Genomic DNA, 23,588 nt, shown 5'->3' with positions numbered 1-23,588 from the left:
ATGTCACTAGGAGCAAGGTCCTGGGTCTTTAACAGTCCATGTCCATGGTAATTATTTGGCTGCTCAAACTTTAGCGTCTAGGAGCTTATCTGTCACACTTGTATCAATTTCTGAAGTGGACAGTTTCCCTTGACACGCTATCCCTCCCACTTTATCCACTTGAGCCCTAGTATTCCTCGTTTCCTATCCTTGAACCCAAATGTAGCCACACCCCCAATCTTATACCAGCTCACTGACTTGAGGTAGGCATTCCACCCCATACTCTCTTGGCCTTGTTCTTCCTTCACCCACCCACGGTTTTAAATTCTGTATCCAGTTTTTTAATTAGCAGCCACGACACAGCCCAGAAAGAATAACATGTTATTCCCGGAAGTGCTTCAACTCTGATCCATACCTGCATTTCTGTGGCTACAATCCTTGTAAATACCTTCTCATGAATGATCTCATGAGTTGCTCTCATGAATAAGAAAAAAATAGAAAGCCCTGTCCCCCCTTGCTAGGTACTCCCCATCTCACCATGACATGCTAATTGCAGTTCCCCAGAAGGGCCATGTTCTTTCTCTTCACTGGGCTGTTACATGAGTTCTTCTCTGTCAAATGATCTCCAACTTACCTCTTACTTTTTTTGGTCAAGATTCAACTTAAATATTTTCTCCATTATTTTTGGAGATATTGGGGAGGTTTTTTTAAGGAATTTTTTTCTCTTTATTCCATGGTACTCTGGGCATACCTTTATTAACATACCCATGCCCATGTGCTTCATCTGTTTATATATCTGGTTCCCTTTGACTTGTGTACTCTATCTGGGTAGGGACCATGGATTTGTCATCTTTGAATCTCCAGGCTCTGCTATGATGCCTAATGTTCAATAATACTTGCTGAATTCGTGTTTACACACACTAATGAATGAATGGGTGGATGGTTGGAATAAAGGATGGATAGACAGTGGGAGGGCTGGCTGTCTGGTGGGAGGAGGGCTGGATGGTAGAAGAGATGAATGAATGGGTGGTTGTGTTGGTTGACTATTAACCTTATAATAACATTGGAAGGATGTTTGTAAATGATGACTTTACACCTGGAATTTTATGACTTTTGATTGCTAATGAATCTTGCACAAACTCCATTTCCTCCCACATTCCTATTATAAATTTGTACATATTTTTATTAGTATACTGAAGCTCTTTGAAGAGTCTTGAAGTTGGTTTTAATTCAGCATTCTTAAAACTCTATTTAAAGAGTGTACAGCAAACTAGGGATTGATTTCACTACCGATTCCTACCCCAAGCTTGATTTGCCATGATGCATGGCTTCCTAAGCCTTTTTAGGTTCTTTACCGACAGGGTGAAAATAATCATATTTACTTCATTTACAGGGCTGATGAAGTGAAATTATTTGAAAAACACACACACACACACACACACATATATATATATATTCATACAATCTCTTTTATATCTATCAATCATCTGTTTACCTATCATCTATCATTTATCTATATCTATTATCTATATCTATCTTCATCTGTCTATGTAATCTATCATCATTTATCTATCTTTATCTATTACTTATCAGTCATTATTTTGTATGTGTTGTTATTAAGGTTTATTTGATATATCCCCAGAAGGACCTTGTGGAAATGTAAGTATTGGTACCCCTTTTAGTCACTGAAGTTATAAACACAAATAAGGATTTATTCAGAAACATGGAGGATTAGCACAAACAGGAACTAGAATTCTGTCTATACTGCTGAGATACATTGCTTGTTACTACTGCTAAAAAATGAGTTTTAGAGCCCCAGCATTATTAAACAGTATAGAATACTAGTTGTCAAAGAGTGTGGGCTGGCTCTAAGGCATGAAGAATAGGTTTTAAGTGCCAACTCCAAATCAGTTAGTAATAATTGCCTGTAGTAATGTGTTGAGAAGTATTCTGAGGCTCTGTCTGAGCTACAATTGTTACTGATGTCTACATGAATATTGGATCTCCTGTACATTTTGCCATGTATTTTCTATCTCTGTTCTAAGACCACAAAAGGTGTTCATATGATAGGAATTCACCCTGGTTTGTCCACTGATTCACCATATGATTCATGAAATAATTCATGAAAAAGTATCAGCAGAGATTTTGCAGTTTCTGGAAGTAGCCTTTGAACTGAATATGTAAACTTCCTACTTTGGTGAACATGGCTAATAGAATGTAGTGTCAGCTGGGAGAAAGCTAACTATGACAGGATGTCCATTAGAGGAATTTTCTTTCAATGGGAAATGCTTGTTTTCCCATCCAGGGTTGTTATCTGCTGCTAAGGAAGGGTGGTTTCTTGAGCAGTTGTGGTTAGGAGTGTGTTGTATTAAGTATTAAAAGTGTTCACTTGGGCACAGATGCAAATGCAATCAGACTGACTTTATTTTAAGCTTTGATTACATTCTAGTTAATAAGAATATACTATGCTAAGCCAGTTTAACAGTTTAATACAATGCATTTTATTTCATAATTGAGTATTGGAAGACTCGGCAAATGCTGTGAGATTACTTAATAGAGTTAGGTATGATCTACCTGTGAAAGGGACCAGCTAACCCTTATGGATCCCTGGTGCTGAAGGCCCAGGAACAGTCTCAAAAGCTTAGAAATGTGCTTATATAGATCAGGGAATTCCATTCTGGCTTTTCCTCCAGCTTCCTTTCCACTGTTCTTTTTTTTTTTGGCTAAGAATCAGAATCTACTGACTTAAATCACCCCCTAAGCATATCAATCAATAATTTTGATCACAAATCAGCCTTGCAAATAAATATCAGGTAGCCTTGTCTGTTGGAACCTTGGAGTGAAATACAAATGATGTCAATGTCCTCTGTCGTTTAGTCTGCGCCAGTACTGGCTATTTGAGAGGCAGAGTCCATATTACTTAGCAACACCCGAGTGCCGAGTGCTAACATGAGGTCTCAACATGGGTGACGGAAAGGACAAGAGAGAATTAGTGGCTGCCTGTCTGGTCACTAAATTTACTAGTTTCTCCAACTTGTTGGGCTTATTCTGTCTCTAAAAACATACCTGGACCTGTGTCATTGTGCAAAGGAGATGATCCCAGAGAGACAGATGAAGTATAATCATTAATTAAAGAGACTAATTCTTCATTTCACCTGTCCCAAGTCAGCCTCATTACTTTCTAGTACTGCAGCCCAGAAGGGGTTAAAATAAGGGGTACTGGTTCCTGCTGATCAAACCACGGTGTGATACCACCTATAAAATGCACCATAAAACTACATTATTTAATAGATCTGAGTATTGCACCTGCTTTCGTATCTCCTCTTAGGTGATTAAGTTTCCCACAAATGCAATTTGTTAATATGGGGCCACATCTTCTCACAAGGTAAATCTGTGAAATTTGGCAGGCAGTCTCTTTGCTGCAGGTGCAAGATCAAAGACCTTTCCATGGCTTTGCCAAGAAGAAAAATGATTTTATACTCAATTCCTGGGAAAAATATTCTCACACAGACGGTAGAATCTGATTCTAAGAAAGTGGGACAGAATTGTAGGACCCAAATCATATGCTTCCCTCCCTTTTGGGATGTTACCCCCAAAAGGCTGAGTGGAGGATAAGAAACCTTGTTTAACATGAGGCCAGGTATTGCTAAGGGAAGTCCTCTGATATTTGGATCTGTAGCCTTTTGCAGTGATAAATGATAACTTTTATATATATGAGCTATGAGAGCTTAATTAGAGCTTAATTAAAGCTAATACTCGAATCCTTTGGAAGGTGGAGCAATTAAAAACTAACTTCCATACTGAAAAATGTGCCTTTGAAATACCTGGCATCACTGCTATGGGACCCTACCCAGTCCCATGTCTTCACACCTAAGTTAAAGCAAGAGCTGACTATTTTTGCATTAAACCTTCCTTAGCTGAGACTGCAAGGGGCCAAGTGACTGAGTCCATCTCAGTCCACTGTGCATTTACACAGAAGGTCGTCTTTGAATCTGCAAGTCCAGCTCGCCGAACACATGTCTCAGGGAGTCACTGGTCAGACTGGCTATCAGCTTTCGAGGGCCGGAGACCCATGGCCGAACCACCTCTTCCCATTGCACAGTGGAGTCGGGTCGGATTTCACTGGAAGGTTGGGAAAGAGAGGAAAGGTTTTACTCTCCAGAGTGGAAAATCCAGTTTTCCATCTTGCTCAGGAAGCACTGAGAATCTCTGCCTGAGACACATACTCTCTTTCTTTCAGTTGACAGTGGGTAGAAGGCTGAAGGGTCTGGTTGGCTGATTCCACCAGTTACAACCCAAATAAAGTCCCTAGGTGAGGCTCTGCTGATGAAAGTCCCATTAGTTCAAGGCTCCTTCCACTTGGGTGCATTGGCTGGCCTCCTAGTAGATGCAGTCCACCCAGTGCGTGGAGGAGCTGGGCTGAGTCTCCCATCAGCCTCACGTTCTTTGGACTTTAGCTTATCCCCAAGCCTCCACCATAGCCTTGTGTGTGTGACTGATGTGCCTTGGCTCATTTTGGGGCATTTCAGTTCTCTCCTGGCATTAGATTCCTATCTGAATCCCCAGCTGCCTCTGCTGAGGTCCTGAAATTCTAATTAGATCTTGGGATAGACCTTTCCCAGGCCCAAGATCTAGAACATAACCTGCCTGCTGCCAACTGACTTTCTCCATACTCTGTAATTTGTAATCCTGTTTCAACCACCTGATTGGGTCCTCCCACCCAGGTACCTTTCTGCTGCTTGTTTGTAGCCATCCTGATAATAGGGTTAGCCTTTATGGTCCTGGTGTTCTCCTCTTCCTCTGCAGCCCAAGACCTTTATGGCCAAGCCCACCTCAGAGGATGACTGAGGGGTTGGGGCACTTAGGCTTCTCTGGGGTGCTTCACATCTATCACCCATGCCAGCCTCAGGAGGAGATTATATGCAGGTTTTATATGTAGGATAGACCATTGAAGTAGGTACTATTCCACACACTTTATAGTTAGGAACACAGAAGTTTAAACAAGTGAAGCAACTTTTCCAAGATCTTACAGCTGTTCATGGGCAGAGATGAGATCTGGCCCCAAGTTAATCTGATTCCCAAATCCATGCTCTTTCTACTAGAAACCGAATTTCATACTGTATCCCCCAAGAAAATGCCTTTTCTGACCATTGTGCTTGCTTTTTCACATGTCTGATTGCTCAAGCAAAACAGATGCCCTTTATTCAGGACTAAGAGCTTCCTGCAAGTGTTGTTCATGGAGGATTCCTGGTCTCTGGCTCTCTGACCCTCAGGGAGGGCATGTCCTGGGTGACTGCGTGAAATTCTGATCACCGCTTTTCTGGGAGAGGAGGAAGATGAATGGAGACCACCGTGGCTTCATACAAAGACTTGTAGAAGGCAGACACTATGGAGTATTGAATAGGGCATGCAGGGGGGTGGTGCAAATTAATATTTGTATAATGTACTTAGAATGTTGGCAAGATATGATAAGAGCCAAGTATTAGGTATGTGCTGTTGCTACTGTTATTATATTATTAGCACCATCATCTTTGTGGTGTTTGTTTCCTCTTCCTGAACTCTGCAAAATAATTTAGGAAAGTAAGTTCTTCCTGCCTGTATGCAGAGAAATAGTTCTTTGGTCTTAATTTATAGTGACCAGTTCAATATGAATATGTTTTGTGATATTTATTTCTCAGTAGCTGTGCTATTTTTGCCCTGATCCAGTCATTCTCTCTTCCCTGGATTCCCCAAGTGATCAATCAGAAATACTTTGCAAAATGGTCATCTTACTTAAGAATGTGGTCTAGGGCCATGACATGAAGGTAACTACCTCAAACAGAAAATATAATCCCTGAGTTTTACTTCATTATTTGCTTTTACTCACAAACTCACCCCCATAATGATATTCATACATGTATCTCACACATGGATTCTCATGTGTGTATATATACATGCCCAGTCATGAGTATCATACAAAGATACATATGCATACCTAAGTATGCATCTACTTGCAGATAAATGCAGAAAATGCATAGAGAAAGAGAGAAAAAAAATTACTCATCTTACTTAGTGGAGTAATATTGGAATAATCCTATTTGCCTGGGGATACATGTTGTGATAAATGATTCTCAGTAGTGTGCTGAGTTATCACAATACTCTGGCCATTTATCATCTTGAATGCATGCGAGCAAATGGGATTAGTACTACAACAAACTGAAACTCTCTGTGGTTTGTCCTCCATGTGTCTAGCCCTCAGCTTCTATCCTACTTGAGAAACTCAAAATTTAAAACAAAACCACAAAGCCAGGGAACTTTTCTTTTGAAATAACATACTGAGCCTGATCATTTTTAAAAAGAAAAATGAATGTGGAAGATGAATTATTTGATGAAGTATCGAGTGCAGAAACTTGAAAGCTGAGAGTCTGTGGGGTAGCACCACCAAGCATCTGGGATCGGTGGGGGGTGGTTGGGAAGGAGCAGGAAGGTACACCTTCTCAGAGCAGAGTTGGCTCATACCCTGAGCAAGGAATGGGACACAGCACTGTTTTCCTTGTCCCTAGTTCAATTCCCTGCTTGCCAGCTCCCACCTCTCAGGCTCTCTGCTTTGAGCTGAAGACCCACCTGCTTTCTCTGTCCCTGGCAGGGTGTGGCTAGAGGAGTCAGGTGGTAATTCCCTTGACTACTCAAGATGTGTATCCTAAAGAGGAATACAGTCTTGTAAAGGATTCTGGCTCTACAGAATAGCCCTTTTCATGGGTCCAAGTTGTTACATGGATCTGCCACTCTTAGATCAGATCCTGGCAGCACTGGGTACACTGGAGTGCTTCTCATTATCAGGCAGTATGGATGTGGGTGCTGGCTGGCTCAGGTCTCAGTTGTGAAAGTGTGTGCTAGAGTCAGGAGGAGACAGAGAAAGTAGTGCTCTCTCCAAAGTTCTAGTCTACTCCAGAAAATAAATATTTTCTCAAGTTCCTCACAAGTTTTGACGGTTTCTGAGAAATAAAGCTTCCCTTGGCTTGGAAAGATCCACCCCTTAGATCTGGATTCCCATAAGAGACTGAGGGCCTGGCTTTCTGTCTGTTACCTGCCTGCCATAGCCCAGGATGTGGGAAGTAACTACTAATAGTACCCCAAGGAAGAGAGTGGGTGGGGCATTTGCCTTGTGCCCACGCAGGGAGTGGCCTCTGTCATCCTTTCTGGTTTGCCCCACCCTCCTCTCAGATATTAACCATAAGCAATGCACCTGGATACTGAGCCTACTTTGAGCTCTGTACCTCCCAAATGGCAGGTCATTGCAGTGCGTGAGGATTAATCCTCTTACTGTACAGATTGCCTCTTTTCATGAGTTGGCTTGTAATCAAGGTGGAGTTCTTGGCACAGCCAAAGTGTAAAGGAAGAAGGAGGGTCTGGTGCCCTCGGATGAATCTTGTATGGTTACTATTTGAAAGGGAAAAATTGGATACAGCAGGGGGCTGTTCTGAAGAAGAAATGTGTTTCTCTTTGCCTGAGTGATTCTTGCATCTGATTCAAGTGGGAATGTGTGAGAACGGGTGAGTTAGACTGTCGTTTCTGATGAAAGTGGGGCTATCACTGCTGACCTCTCCCTCTAGCTGGGGTCGACTTTTAATTTAATTCTCTTTTTTTCCCTGCAACTTTCCTATTAGCACAGGAAGGCAGTTATGTTTCGTGCTTGCATTTTATTAGAAGCCCTCAAATTATTTTCTCAGTTGTTTATTGCATTCACTGGCATCAGGCATCTCTTAAACGGTGGGATGCAGGAGCTGTCATTTGTAAGCCATGCAGAGAGCCTTTAGTGGAAAAATTGTTCCTTAAAGGTGCCCCAGGAGGGATAAAGGAGGCCTTGTACTTGTCACAGATTAAGAGTAGGGAGGCTTCATAGAGGGTATTGGGGAAATTCTGGTGACTGGCCAGTTTCCAAAGCCCCTTCACCTCCCTTTCTATGCCTTAGAAGGTCACCCTGCAGGAAATATGCTAGATAGATTGATAGTGACGGGGACTTATTTGTGGTAGAAATGAAAGTAATAAACCTCAAAGATTGGGATCCATTCTGGGTGTCACACTTAAGAGGGGCACTGACAAATAGGACTTTGTGGGAGAGAGAGGGAGCTGAAACTACATTACGAGGGAGAAGAATGAAGTCAGGGTAGGTCGAGAGAAGACTCAGGATGATGTGACAGTTGTTTGAAAACATTTGTGATTCAGCAGGTGGCAGAGAGATGGGCTTATTCTGTGTTGGGTCCAGAAGACAGAGTTACACTCGATATGTTCCAAAGGTGGAATTGTTTCCTAGTAATTAGAGCCACCTGCCCATGGAATGGGCTGTCTTGTTGGGGGACACTGTTTGTCAGTAGAAGTCACAGGAGCTGAGAACTGTGTGGCACAATCCAGGGGTGCCAGAGTAGAGGCAGCAGAGTTCCATTCGCATGGCCACAGAACTGCGTGTAGTCACTGGTGCCCTGAATATAGAACCAAGTCCAGAACTCTTTAGATTCACCTTGATTCTACTGAAGGTAATACTTCTAGAGGGTGTTTGGGTTGGTGAAATCTGGGTGACAGTGTTGGAAAGAAAGGACCCATGGAAAGGACATCTTTCAACATAACGTCTGTCACATAGTGGGTACTCAATAAATAATAGAAATGATAGACAAAGAGGTTGTATGGCAAATGCTTGAACCTTGGGTTGTGGAATCCCGAGTCTGAATCTTGGCACTGCTCTTATACGCTGAGCAACTGTGCAAACTAGTTGACCTCTCAAAGCCTTAAAGGGAGATAATAGTACCCACCCTCTTAGGGTGGTTTTAAGGCTTAAATGATGGAAGTGCTGGTCATACCAACGCTTTCTTTGTCCCATGCCTTGTAGAAATGGCTAGTAAGAAGGCAGCCGCTTCTCCTGCATGTTCTTTGGGGATTGACGCAAGTTTGGAAAAGATAGAGATAAAGCTGTCCACTCGTCCACATCACCTTCCCGCTTGCCCTGCCCCGTGCTTACCGGAACATCTTCCTCATTGGTTTCAACACTCCTGGACCGTCCAGGTATATCCAAACATTTTTTAGAGTTTCTTTTAAAGGATTGGTGAATTCAACTGTCACAACCATGTCAGAGCCAACCACCTTAGCACCACGGACCTGAGAAATAAATTGGGAGAGAATGCGGCTCGTTAGAGGCTCAGAACACCTTTTTCTGCTCTCCTGTGTCCTTAACCATCTTCACTTTTGCTTCTGTTCTACAGTATATTAATTTTTTGGTAATGGAACCAGTATGATGAGACTACCTTACCGTTTTGACTGTGGGATATCTATTGAGAACAAGATGGAAAATTACTAATGAGAAGCACACTCTTTCCCTCATTATACAAACCACCCTAATTAGACCTAACGTGACCACCAGCTGCTCTCTGTCAGTAAGAGGTGGAAGTGCATTAGGTACAGCAACAGATTTCCATGGTAAGGGCAGCCAGATAAACTCCACTTATGGAGAGGGCTCAAGTTTCCTGCCAGGACATGGGGGATCCCTGAGTTCAAGAGGAAGAAGGTGCTCCAGGGGGCCTGTGCCTTCTCATTTTTGGGCATGCTAGAAAGAAATATGTGCAAGGAGGGACTCCTAACAGTTGAACTTGAAGAGGAATCTGCACACTAGAGTAGACAGAAAATACTTTTCATCTGCAGCTATAACATCTGTGTCCAGGAGAGCATCAGGCCACTTGTTGGTGAGTTGAGCCCTAACGACTCTCAGAAGTATCTGGTGTTTGGCAAAGCATCACATGAGATGGCCAGAGTTCAATGCCAGCTTCCACACTTGCTAGCAGTGAGGACTTAGGTGACTTACTCAAACTTTTTGAAACATTTTTGTCTCTAAAGCTGGACTGACAATTCTCTGGGGTAATCTGTATATAATGCTATTATTATTATTATTCGCTCCTTTGCTGTGCTTACTATGTGCCAGGCACTGTGCCATACACTTGAAATTATGTTTTCCCTACACCAATGCAATGAGCTGGAAAGGGTCAGATATTTTAATTTGTTTAGGGGATCTGTATGCCAAATGGATGGATCTATGCAAGCTCTAAGTATCTTGAGAACAAGATAATAATAATAGTTCTTCCTTCAAAAGATGAGATAGAATTTGATAATGCATATAAAGCAGTTAACACACAGCATGACATGTGGTAAAGGCTCTATACATTGTTCCTCATGCTTTTTTGGAGTAGAGTTCCTCAGGGTTGTTTTATTCACCTTATATTTTAGCCCACTTTCAACTCCAATACCTAGCCAGTACTGAGAAAATGTTTGCTAAATTAGGTTGTCTGCTTAAACATGGGATTTATAGGTTGTTTGAGTTTTCTATATAACAACCCAGCCATTATTATACCCCATTTCTTTAAGCAGCATATAATACCAGAAAAATCATGTGGAAATGAGTCTTTCTTTCAAGTAGAAGACTCTGCCCAGAGAAGATTGTCGCTTTCTGACTTTAGTCAAGAATAAATCTTTATGACTTTACCTTCTAAGACATAGTTTGTGACTACATTTATGCCTATGGGATTTTAAAAATCCAGAAGAAAAATGAAAATTGCAACCGTTCTCCATGTTCATTACATATTCAAATTCTCATTTCCTAAGGCGAGATGGGTAGAGAGCTGGGTTCAGAGGGATTGGGGTGGAGCAGATGATGATCACAATGGTGACTACAACAGGTGTCACCTACAGAGCACAGATTGCATGCCAAGTAATGACAAATACAATATATACACACTACTTACATGCATGAACTCTGTCCATGCGACCCCCTCCACCCGCTGCCGCCCTCCCCAGGCCTATGGGCTGCAGGTTGGGAATCCCTTCCACACAGGTAGGCTAGCTTTACAGGAACATTCCTGTGCTGTGGAAGGCAAAGTGCACCCTTCCAGGTCACTGATGACAGTGACAGGGGAAATGTAGTATCTGGAAGGCTGGCTCATGTGTGTGGGCCTCTAAGGCTGGGCTTTAGATTTGAATATAGTTAGAAAATTAAGCTTCCTCAGATAATTTCACATGTCACGCCTAATCAGTTCGCTTTGGGATTTCATCTCTGTAACTAGCTTCTGGTATGGGTGTATGAATACTGCCCAGCCTTCCCCGATACTGGAGCAGGGAGAAGGCTGGGCAGGTGGGGAGAGGAAGGGAAGCAGTGCTTCTCAGGCTGTAGAGGGTTTCTTTTACAACTAACAAACACTGAGTGTCCCTTTTCTGACATTTGTTTCCTGTGCCCAAAATTTAAACTTCTTTTGCCTGATGGCTGGAGATGATAATGAACCTTTGAAACTCAAAACAAACCAAATAGAAAAGCCTACCCAACATTTAATATCATTTTTTTCTGCTTAGGGAATCCAGGGGGCAATATTTCCCCCCTTCTTTGGAGCACAGTGGAGTATACACATAGAATTTCCATATTCCATATTGATTTAAGTGATGTGCCATGCATGGTATCTGTAAATGCCTATCATGGGTGAAAATGTTCAAATCTAATTCTTTAAGGAAGCTGCATATCTCCCTTTTCTTTAATTCTGTAAAAATAACTTTGTGTCAACATAGACATATTTCTGATTTCTTTGCTTTCATAAATAAAGGGGGCCTTCAGTAATCCAGAGGAGGTTAAATAAAGAAGAAACTTTTCTGTGTATTCATTTCTGAGAGGGGCACCATTACTCATACTAGAAAAAGATAAAGTGTTCGTCATATTCAGCAATATCAAATTCTTTTCCATGTGTTTGACGGCTGTAATTTTTTTCAATATGCCGTTTAACATATCTGTTTTGAGATGGATTCATTGACACAGAGAACAGACTGGTAGTTGCCGTAAGAGAGATGGGGAAAAAGGTGAAATAGGTGAAGGGGGAATAATTAGTGAGAATGCTTGGTATCTCGATCTGGGTGATGGTTACTTGGGTGAATACATGTGTCAAAATGCATTAAGCTGTACACTAAGATCTGTGCATTTTACTGAGTGTCCCTTGATAAAAAAAGTAAAGTTAAAAAGTTAAAAACTAAAATACCTGTTTTTAAAAATTGACATAAAATATGATGATTTTCCAAGTTAAACACCATTCACTGATATTGACATACATTGAAATGATTCTTATCATTTGTGCCATTTCATGATAAGAAGCAACTATTATGAGTCTTTGGTAAACAAGAAAGCTACTAACACATACATACATTTTTTGGAAGAAATTACTTTTTAGGAAATCAAAAGATCTGATCTGCAGAGTATGTGCTTTACAATAGATAAACTGTATTCAAAATTGAAACTGAAATGAAGCAAAAAGTTTGAAAAAGATTGAATCTGGTTGGCAGCATAATCACATGATTTACTAGTTCACCTCATGGCCCTTACTTCAAGTGCAGTCAGTTTTGCATTATATATATTACCAGAAAATGAATTTTTTTCTCCTCTCCTGTCTATGGTCACTGCTGGTAATAAGCAGTTGCTGGTTTGTAAACTATGCCCACCAGCACCACCACTGAATCCAGCTAACACCCTTAGTATTTACTAAATAATGCTAGCATTTTATGACAGGCAGTGTTCTAAGTCTGCACTGTCCAATATGGTAGCCACTAGCCACATGTGGCTATTTAAATTTAAATTAATTAAATTACAAATTCAGGTTCTTAGTTGTACTAGTCACATTGCAAGTACTCAATAACAACATGCGGCTGCTGGCTGTCGTACTGGGCAGTGCAGATTTAGAATATTCCCATAATTGTAGAAAGTTCTATTGGACAATGCTGTTAAGTGGTTTGCTTATATTAACTCATTTAATCCTCACAACCCTATGAGGTAGATGCTGAGTCTCTTTTTTACAGATGAGGAAACCGAGGCACAGGGAAGGTAAATAACTTGTTCAAGTTCACACAAATAAGTTGGGAAAGTGAGATTTGAATGCAGATAGCCTGGTGCCAGAGTCATTGCTTAACCACACCCCTATACTGACTCTGATTAATAATAACAATAATAGAAAGTTACATTTTCCTCAGTGTTTATTTAGTAATGTAGACATTGTGCTCATCATTTTGTTTACATTATCTTGTTTAATCCTACAGCTCTATGCCTTGGTGGGTAGACATTTTCATTATCTCTATTCTGTTCACATGAAATTTAGAAGATAAACAAAATGGCCACATTTATAGAGCTAATAAGTTGGTAGAACCCAGGGATGAATCTTGGTATTTCTGACTCCAAAACACTCATCTTTAAACACTACTTACACTCTCATCTCTGACAGCAGAGAGACAAAAATTGTAACATTTTTCCCCAGCTTGAAATAGCTTCTTTATTTTCTGAAATTTACTGAAGAATCCTTTGCAGTATTACCTTATGTTATCACTAAGCTATCAGTTGAGCGCAATGATTATAACTGACCCTGAACTAAATTCTAAAACATATACACAACCCAACTCTTTCTTTTTGACTTTATGGAAAAAGAATTAGATTCCTATGCCAGAGTAAAATGTGACAAGATAGCATTGGGGCCTTAATATATTATATTACTTGGTGATAATAGGAATTTCTGTTTAGGGTAAAGATAGAGATATGAAAAAAAATAACCAGCAGCCCAAACAGAGTAAGATAATAACAACTATGACAAGTAGATGAAATTTGTTATGCTTGATGGTTTACTTAACATGTGTATTTCTTTTAAAGATTAAAAATAGCAAACAGGAAATGTATAGAGAAAATTACATTTTAGATACCCCAGTTAGCAGTGATTTCTCATTTTCATTCTCAAATGTACTGAGCAGAGAGATGGGCGTGTGCATGTCCGAGTGGCGGGCTCACTCACAGACCTCATCCGGGCTGTGCTCTCTCGGCCGATGGAGTCCACCCACTACTTGCTCCTCTGTGACCAACGACTGTGAGTGGGTGGAGAGTCAGCTACCCAACCGCGTAGAGCCAGGGCTGGTGGTGCCCCACTGGGAGCCCCTGGGAATATAAAGACTTCCTGTAGAGCCCCCATGATGGGGCCTCGTATACAGCTTTTTCTTTGTTTTTCTCCACAAGTGGCTTAGCACAGTGCTGAGAGGCCTAAGTACAGTGGCTGGGTCGCAGAGAGTGACTGCATTTCAGGGAAGCTGCAGAGAAAGCATGATGGACTCAGGGTCTAAAGAGCAGGGACTGCCACTGTGTGTCCTTGGGCCAAGTCCTTTGAACTCTCTGGGACTTGGTTTCTTATATGATTATTGGGAGGATTCAGTGTGATATTACATGTGAAATGATCTGGCAGAGCATCTGAAACATAGCATTTATTGAATCTAAATGCTGTTGAGAGGGGGGGAAATGTTGCCAGGGGACCATGAGAACCTTCTCTTCTATGAGCTCCTCATGGAGAAATGATGTGATTCGGTTTCTCAGAACGAGAAGAGAGCCACAAAGGAGAGAAGCAGGAAGCCACCTCCAACACTTCTTGAAGAGAAGTGGAGAAGCCACCTCCTCGGCCCTGCCCCACACTCCCCTGAAGGGCTGTGGAGACGGGCGGGGCAGCGGCGAGTCCTGGAGATGGGGACCGGGAGGCGTCACAGAGCCCAAGGAAGGCTGAAGGGAGAGATGGGCTCAGCTGGAGACATGGGAGGGAGAGTGGCCCAGGCATCAACGGGGAATTAGAACACAGTCTTTGTCTTCATTTTATCTCCTTAATGGAAAGTTTCAGGTATTTAGGCTGTCATAGTACAAAACAAAACTAGAATTACATCTCACAATTTACCCAGAGGCTGTCAGGCATTTTGTGGGCACTCACCCTTACGTGGTTTCCCCACTTCTCACCCTTCCTCCTGAGTAAATGTCTATGAATCGGCTTGTTAGAGGAGCAGGACCCAGGCACCCACCACAGCAATCTTCCCGGCCTTGCTCTTCTCTGGTGGAAATAGGAGCAGAAGGGGAATGAAGAGGATTCTGCACTGAGCCTCAGGAAGCGCTGTGGGTGCCAGTGAGAACACAGCAAAACCAGGACAGTCATTAGAGACCTGGGCCTGATGCACCTGTGCATTAGGAAGGGGCGCCCCTTGTCGGGGTGGGTGCAGCTCTCTGCAGGGCTTGGCGAGTGCTGAGTGGGCTAGACTTGGCCCCCTCTTGACCTCCCCCACTCCTGGGCTGGGCACAGTGGGCACGAATGTAGAGTGGGCCTCGGCTCTGCCCAGAGGAGGGTCCCAGCATGCCACTGGGGGTTCAGCAGGGCCGTTTCCGTGGCCTGTGTTATGCTCACTGCTGCAAGTGCAGGGTGCCAAGTCCCCGCTGGTCAGTGGCCCCTCATGCCAAGATTCTGCTTGTTGATGTCTGTGAATTCCCCCTTTTTCTAAGCCCTGTATGTGGTGTGGTTGACCCAGGCTAATGCAGAGCTGGCCTGGGAGGCCACTGCTAAGAGGAAAATCAGTAGCCTTCCCCCATCTCAAAGAAAAGTCCATAAAAATGTTCTCAATGTTGAGGTTTCCTCCCATAGTTTTTTAAAGCATTTGCTACACCATTTTTAGAGAGTGGGCACCAAATAACTATTTATTGAATGAACTGAATAAATGAAGGAATAATGAATGAATGACTTGAAAAAGGATGAACAAATACTGGAAAATTCTTTTAGCCAACAGATCAAACAAGTAAGGAGCAAATGCATGTTAAAAATCATATTTATCACTTGTTCAGACTGTGCCAAACCTAGGGGAACCTAGGGGGAGGCAGCAAGGACCCTAAAATGCATGTTTAAAAAAATTAGGAAACAGTCAGTTCTCATTTTAAATGTTTAAAAAAGATTATTATTTTTTTTTAAGTTTGGAGGCACCTGTTTGCTCACTGTTGTAAATTTTAAAAATCATATACATAATAGCATTGCTTGTATCTTGTCTTAGCAAAATTGTTCCTAGTTCAAATGGGAAAATTAGTTCTACTGGTGTTTCATGATGTTCTGCAAAGGCTGCAGGATTTGTTCCCCATGAAAATGCTAAAGAGCAGCTTTGGGACGGCCCTCAGAAGAGTTTATTTCCCAGGTACTGGCTGGAGGTCACCTGAGGAGCATGTGAATGCCCCTTCTCTCTCCCCTCAGACACCCATGGGCTCTGCAGGAGTGGCTCCCATGAGAAGCAGGTCACACACCCAACATCCAGCAGTCAGATTCGGTGCCACCGGGTGAGGGCTACATTCGCTTTAGGCCAGAGGCCCACACACTGTCCTGGGTGATTCACTGATGCTGGATTTACAGGCGTCAGTGGGACTGGGCAGGGAGGAAGGGTCACTTAGCAGCAACAGCCAGGTCCTGGCACAGGCTGAGCGCTCTCACAGACATGACTGATGTTAATTCTCACAACGCTGAGTTTTACATGTGATTATAATCAATAGTAGGAGTAGTATAATAATTATCAGGATGTCATTCATTCAGCAAAAGGGGACACAGTTTCAGAGAGAGAGAATGTGTGTGTGAGAGAGAAAGGCAGAGACAGAGACAGAGAGAAGGAGGAGGAGAAGAGAAAACAAGGGTTGCTAGGCATGGGGAGTGGAAGCTCTCACCGTGGTCAAAGTACTGTGCTAGGCTCTTTACGTGGGTATTGCAGTGGTCCCTCCCGGCGACCCAGCCGGGTCAGTACTGTTGCTGGTCCCATTTTACATATGGGGGGGGGGGGTTGAGGAATTACCTAAAAGAAGCCCAGATAAGATGATGAAGTTAGAAGGTCCAACTCCAGCCATCTAAACTACTATGCATCTCTACAGAAGAGGCTGAAGGGCCCCTCCGGGTAGTCTCACGCTAGTTGACTTGGACGATGTCAAGAAAACTGTGAAACCTTCATTACTGAGAATGAGAAAACCCACCAGAACGATGTTCCCAGGCTCCACACCACAGATCCCAGATGCCCTGTGCCTCTAGCCTGGAGACCAGCTGTATTCACTCTGTTGCCCCCCACCATCTCCCAAGAAATAGCTGTTCATTAAAAATCGGAATGCTAAAGAGTTTTTTTCTGACTTAAAGCATCTTACAACAATCAACACATGGGAAGGCAGAGAAAAATTCTAGGTCTGATTTTAATAAAATACACTTTTCTCATCAAAATATTTTGATAGCATGGGAAAGAGATGTGTGCTCATTAAAGTTTAATGAGTGTGTCTCCCTGCCATTTTCCATATGACGTTCGCACACGGTGACTCATGCGTGGTGGGTGCTGGGAATAGTTAACTGAGGGCACAGCTTAACGCAGTCGCTGTCTTTACCATCACAGGGATGAACGCCATCCCGGACCAGATCCGTTCAGATGCAGGGACGTGTCCACGGGCCTAGCCGTTCGGCTGGGGCTTCAGCTAGGTGGGCCCAGTGCTGCTGCTGGTTGTCCTCTCTGTGCTCTAAGAAGGGAGCTGGGTGAGAACAGTGGCAAACTGGCTGCCAGGCAACTGCAGTCCCAAGGCTGAGCAGGGGACTCCCAGAATAAGACAGTGCTTTGGGCAAAGGCTTTGAAGAGAAGGGGGTCTAATTCTTGGGAGGGCAGAGATGACAATAGCCTTACGTTCACGCTTCTGAATCTTCACTGGACCTGCTGTTCAGAGTCCATTACAGAGCTTCCATCCTGCCTCGCTGGGTTTATCTTCACTAGTCCTCTGCTCCCAGCCTGGACTCCAGCCAGGGCAGGCTTCTGGCTGCCCCCCACAACTGCCACCCACCTTGCCCCTGCCCTGCTCCTATGTTTTCCTAGGATCTGGAGAGGCCTCCTCATCCATCTCTACTGCTTGAAATGTTATCCATCCATTGAGGGTCATCTGTTCTTCTACAGCCTTACTTCACTCCACTCAAACTCATGGGATCTCATCTCTCTTGAAAAAACGGACCCTTTATTAAGGTGTCTCCATCTCCTACTTTCTGTAAAGTAGTGTGACAGTAGTATAGCCTAGTGGCCATGTGCACTGACTTCCAAGTCAGAAAGGCCTGGGTTGGAAGCGTCCCTCCTTCCCTTATCAGGCACATGATCAAGTGGCTTAGGAACAGCTGTAATAGCAACAGTCACAGCAACTGACATCCGCTCTGTGTTTACCGCTGGTCGGGCACGGGGTAACTCATACGCTCACGACAAACCTATGAAGTAAGTATCGCCATTATCTTGCTATTACGGACGAGAAGCAGAAGTTAAGAGAGGTCACACAGTTATAACGTCAAGAAAATAGGCTTTGAACTCAGAGCCCACTGTGCTACAGGCATCGCCCTCTCTGATCCTCAGTTTTCTCATCTGTAAAATGGGATTACAACACCACCCACCTCGTGGAATGGTAGGGAGGACAAAATAAGATAATATGAGAGAAGCATGAGAGTAGAAGGCTCATCGTAACGGCTGGGGGTCACGTCCTTGTAAACCTCTGCCTCCCACCCAGCCCCACCATGTGTTGTGCCCGCACAGTCATTGCGGCAACCTCGAGAGCTCCTGTCAGCTGGGCTCAAGGAGATGGACCAACGGGTCTGGCATTTTCCCAGAGCTTCAGGACGTGTGTCCTAGGTAATTCTGGACCCCTGAGGGCCATTGTGCTTTAGTACTTTCACTGCATTTAGCTCCCTGTCCAATGCCTGTTTTATGCCATTTATGTGACTCTGCTCCCTGAGGTCGCCTGTGTAACATTTCAGTGGGACGTTTTCTTTCTCCTCTCGTGCCTGCTTCTCCCACCCGGCCTGTTCTCTGTGTGCTCTTTCCCTCCCTCGGTCACTGTCAGGATGGGGACTGCCGCCTTGATGCCACAGCTCTGCGTTTCACTTCTTCGGTAGGCTAAGCGGCATCCCAGGTGCCCAGCCCATCAGACAGAGTCTCAGGAACCAGGGCTTCCCGCAGCCTTTGGGGACACGAGGGCGGCTTTCGGAGTGTGAGGTGCTTTACCCAGGAACCCCTCTCTGCCTGCCCTGATTTAGCTAATGTTATTAACCCCGTGTTGAGGTTGATACGGCTGATGGGCTTAGTCGTTAAGGGACAGTTCACGTGAGGACGGTCCCGCCTCCTTTCCTGAACAACTGTGGCACTGGGCAGAAGCCAGACTTTCTATCTTTCCTGTTGAGTCTAGTGGCCCTGCCTCTAAATAAGCTTTCTCCAGGAACAGCATTCCTGGTACCTTTATGGAAATAAGAATTAAAAAAGAAAAACCACCACGTCTCTTTTTAAAGTACACCTTTCCTGTCCAGGTCACTGAACTCACGGGAGAAGGTGTTTTGACTCTGGCCCTTGGGAACTAAACTCTTCTTTAAGTAAACCCAGAAGATGACTAACAAATAATCCTCCAAGTGAATAATGTCTATAAGATGAAAGTTATTGATTTCCATTATACATCCTGTTTATGAGCAGCGGTGCAGTTAGGTCTGGCCTTTGGCGGGAAAGGTTCCCAGGTTGAGTTCATGGGTGAGAGTGGGGACGGGTGCTCCGCCGGGGACCCCCGCGTCCCGCAGGGAGAGCCGGCCACGAGCCCATGGGTCACCCTGCTCAGCGGACCCAGTACCTTATGTTCCTAAGTTCACGTTCTCTCGGGATTGAAGGGACCTCTGGAGGAGCCCCCGTGCCACCTGTCTGTTTGCACTTGTCTCCCGTTCTGCCCGCAGAGCCACACGTTCCATTTCACTCTGTCCCTTAAGGCCTCATGTACAGATGCTGCCATGATGGGCCTTGGCGGGCACCTGGGGCAAAGGAGCCCAAGAGATGTGATGATTTAGGCCTTTCTAGAGAGGAAAGGCCTGGCTTGTCTCCTCCACAGGCACTGCCTGTCTGAGTTTAGGGGAGCCTTGTCCTCGGGTGATGGATTGTACGGCACCCACCCCACAGCACTAGGCCCAATGTAAGCGGCCATTTTGAATGCTACCCAACAGTTATTAGTATCACAGATGACTCACGGCACATGATTCATAAGACGCAAAACATGCATTTCCTCCCTGACCATGACACCCCCCACCTCTGCCGGCATCTAAAATATGAGAGACTTTGTAAAACTTGAATTTATCGATCACTTGTGAGGAAGGCAGCTTAGGATCTGTGCTAATCATTCTTCATCACTTCAAGAAAAAGGTTCTCCAATGACTTGGGAAGGTCTCTAAGCCCTGGACAAGGCTGGCTATGCTGTCAGCCCCCAGGTGCCCTGTGGAGACAGGAAGGTGACCCAGGGATGTGCTTACAGATGCTTACAGCCTCCTGAGCTGTGGGGGCATGCAGGCTACCACCTCTGTCTTCTGTTCCCACCCATCTACAGTCCTCCTCTGCCAAATTCCTCCAAATTCCTCCAAACCATTTGGGCAGAGATTTCTGGTGGTAAGTGGGGAGACACTATTAAAACTACCAGCTAAATAGGCAAAAACCTTATGGTGACAGAAGTCAGAAATGTGGTTATTTTGGTGATGGGGAAGGGGCAGGAGGGAACCTTCTGGGGTGTTGGAATCCTCTCTATGTTCACCTGGCCGTGGTTGCAAGTTGTATACATATATAAAGAATCATTACCATCAGGTTGACATTTCTGTTTGCACATTGTATACAGTAAATTGTGACATTTACTGTATACATGTATATCTCAGTGAACAATAGTACCGTCCAAAATGCAGGTGGGAGGCCATCCAGGCGGTCCCCATCTTATGTCACGCCTGACCCACTCTGCTCTGGAGACACTGAAAGTTCTAAGTATCTGTATCTGTTACACATCTCTATCTTCCTCCACAAGTGTGTTTATACCCACAGGTTATATTTATATCTGCAGCCACATCTATATATTTAAATCTGGAGAGGAGAGAAAGTGTTATATGTGCATGTCTATTTATAGGGCGGTTTACTTCTTTCAAAGAACAGGAAGATCCTAGCTCCGTTTTCCTTCTTCTTTTTTTGAGCAGGACACACAATCTTTCTCTCACACACACACTAAGCTTGGGTGTCTAATCAACAAGCTTGCCTTTCTACCTTGTCTGAGGTGCTGGAACTGACCTGGATGATGACCGTGGGGATCGTCAGCACAGTGGACTTCTGCTTGGCCAGAACATCCTTGGTCTCGTTGACGCGGGCTGTGACGAAGAAGTGCAAGGATGCTTGTTCCAGCAGCTGGCCCATGTACTCGCCCGCTCTGACCAGCACCTCCTCTCTCTTGACTGGCAGGAGGGAAAACAAACATGCCGGGCATCAAGACCTGAGGCAGGATCTGCTCTGCTTTCCCCAAGTGCCCCCATCTTTTCCACAATGGCAGAGCATCCTGCAGGAACCCAGCATAGGTGAGGAGCAAATGGAACAGGGCGTCCATCAGGACAAACTCTATTGCTTTTGGGTAAAGAAAGAATGTGTTGGAAATTTAATATGCAGTAAAGCCTTTCTAGAGAAAATGTGTGAAATTTTCCAAACAGTGCTTTTGCATTAGTAAAATGCAACACCATGACAAAGATGCTCAGAACCAAGGACAAGGGGTTTTCATTGCGCCTGCTTTGATTTGGGCAGGCAGGTCCCGGGATGGCAGATGTGGAGGGGGAGGTCCAAGGCCACTGTCCCATGTGCTGTCTCCTTGTGCAGTGAGAACCAGGAGAGATGTCTCATGCAGACCATGGGCTGTGCTTGAGCAAGACTGTCAACCACCTAGATCTCTTCCTTGTAGCACCCCACATTTTCCTTTCCAAATTTTTCTGTACTAGCCTGACATGATTTTTCTATTTAAGAGAAAGAAGCTGTTGAAACCAGTTTTCACCTGAGGCATTCAACTCTCTCCCACCCCCTCTCCTCTATGCAAATGCCTGTTTCCTCAGGGCACTGACGTTGGCTTTTAGGTGTTGAGGGAGGATGACGTCTGAGGATGGGGAGCGGTTCTGGCTCCCCCTCTGCTCACCATCTGGGCTAAGGGCAGGGATTCTGTCCCGTGGCTTTGACCACAGCAGGGAGGCCCTGTCTGGCTGCATTACCTGCTGCCATTTCCCACAGCCAAGCATTCTAGAGCAATGGGCAGGGCTTCTGCAGGTTGAGTCTGGGCCGCGGCGCAGCCGGCTGGTGCGAGCCTGGTGCTAGTGCTGTGTTATTAGCTGGCACGCCCAGCAGGGAAATGGGTGACTCTGGTCTCCATCCCCATGCTCTGAACACAGGTGCGAAAACATTCCTGGAATAGAAAGTCTCCACCACCGCTTCCCTGCCCAGTATCTGCCTTCTGCCAAAGAGTCCTCCTCCTTGTGGAAATCAGTGAAGGGCAGAAGTCCCAGAGTTGATAGTTTAAAGGGCAGAGGGTGGTTCACTGTTGCCCTCCACAATGAGCCCCTGTCCTAGAATGAGGGTAGCATGCTGTGTGGGGCAAGCATGGGGCACCGGAGGGCCTCCTGCGTTGTGGGCCCACAGGCGAGGGTGTATCAGGCCATGCGCAAATCTTCACAGGTGAGTAGGTGCTGAGCCTCTGGCCCTCTGACTGAAGAGCTCCCAGTCTTGGCTCCACATCCCAGCCACTTGGAGACACTTAACAAATCTGCTCTGCTTGATCCCACCCCAAACCAATTAAATCCGAATCTTGGAGGCTGCGGCCCAGGCATTGTAAAAGCTCTGCAGCTGACTCGACTGTGCAGTCAGGGTTGAGGAGCACAGCTCTAACAACCAGGGGACTAGCCCCCCAGAACCAGCCCTGTAAAAACCTTGGTTCAAGTGGAAGGTACACCCTTGAACACAGGTGCTTGCTGCTCCATGTGTGGTCCCAGACCAGCAGCGTCATAGCCTGGAGCTTGTTAGACATGCAGCTTCTGTGCTCCACCCCAGCTTGTGAAGATCCCAGACAGGAGGTTCTAGCAGAGTTAGGGCAGTCAGCGTGGACTTGGGAAAGTCTCAGTTTGAAAAATGAAACTCCTGCACGCCAGACCCCACCTAATTTCTGGCAAAGGTTGGCCAGCCTAGACCAGTGGTTGTCAACAGTGTTGCGCCTCACTCCCCAGGGGATGTTGGTAATGTCTGGAGACAATTTTGTGACATTTTGTCAAAACTAGGGATTGCTACTGGTATCTAGTGGACAGAGGCCAAGGATGCTGCTAAATATACTACAGTACACAGGACAGTCCCCATGACAATTATCCAGCCTGAAATAGCAATTTGGTGCCTTGGCCGAGAAGCCCGGCCCTAGGCTGTGCAGAGTTATTAGGTGGATTGGTCCATCTAGACAAGTACTAAACAGCTTGGCTTGATTGCTGGGCAGTCCTTTTCCATTCAGAGTCACCCTTTTGAACCTATGACCCTGCCTTGACCTTGGCCCTCAGAGGCTACCTTTTTGAATGACCCTCTCATATTGCCTTCTTTAGGCCTGAGCCTGGACCCTGCTTCTTACATGACTCCCCTTGCCATTCATTCTCCAGATGCATAAGACTCTGTCCCTCAGTTGGTTATGACCTAGCACCTGGGGTCTATTTTCCACTTCCCAGATTTGGACAGTTGGGGTGGTAAGGTGACAGGCCTTGAAGATGCATTTTGCCTCTGGCTGCCATCAGTGTTAATATAAAAATGGACTTCCTCTGGCTGTTTCTGGAGGTCTGTGTTTGACTGCTGGGTTCCTTTAGGCTGGTGGGATGTGTCTGACTTCTTTCTACCAGTCTTTACAGAGGCTTTTGCTGCCTTTGTAATGGCAGCATCAGGACCCCCTTTATTCTCCAAGGTAG

The 23,588-nt window shown here is 44.8% G+C and overlaps 1 protein-coding gene across 1 annotated transcript in view; it reads right to left on the bottom strand.

Moving 5' to 3' along the window:
- Nucleotides 1–2,385: 2,385 nt before the first annotated feature.
- The window catches only part of F13A1 (coagulation factor XIII A chain), a 154,618-nt gene continuing 133,415 nt past the window's right edge, over nucleotides 2,386–23,588 (bottom strand). The window contains exons 13-15 of the mRNA XM_057494210.1: nucleotides 20,914–21,074; nucleotides 8,972–9,108; nucleotides 2,386–4,101 (exon numbers count right to left, since the gene is read on the bottom strand). Of these exons, the coding sequence (XP_057350193.1) occupies nucleotides 3,948–4,101; nucleotides 8,972–9,108; nucleotides 20,914–21,074 (452 nt within the window). The 3' untranslated portion in view covers nucleotides 2,386–3,947. The remainder of the gene's footprint in view (nucleotides 4,102–8,971; nucleotides 9,109–20,913; nucleotides 21,075–23,588) is intronic.

This window comes from Manis pentadactyla, chromosome 16 (assembly GCF_030020395.1).
Source record: "Manis pentadactyla isolate mManPen7 chromosome 16, mManPen7.hap1, whole genome shotgun sequence".
In the NCBI taxonomy this organism is placed as follows: Eukaryota; Metazoa; Chordata; class Mammalia; order Pholidota; family Manidae; genus Manis; species Manis pentadactyla.
The sequence above is the reverse complement of the archived record's forward strand: the minus strand, read 5'-3'. Positions and strand labels throughout refer to the sequence as shown.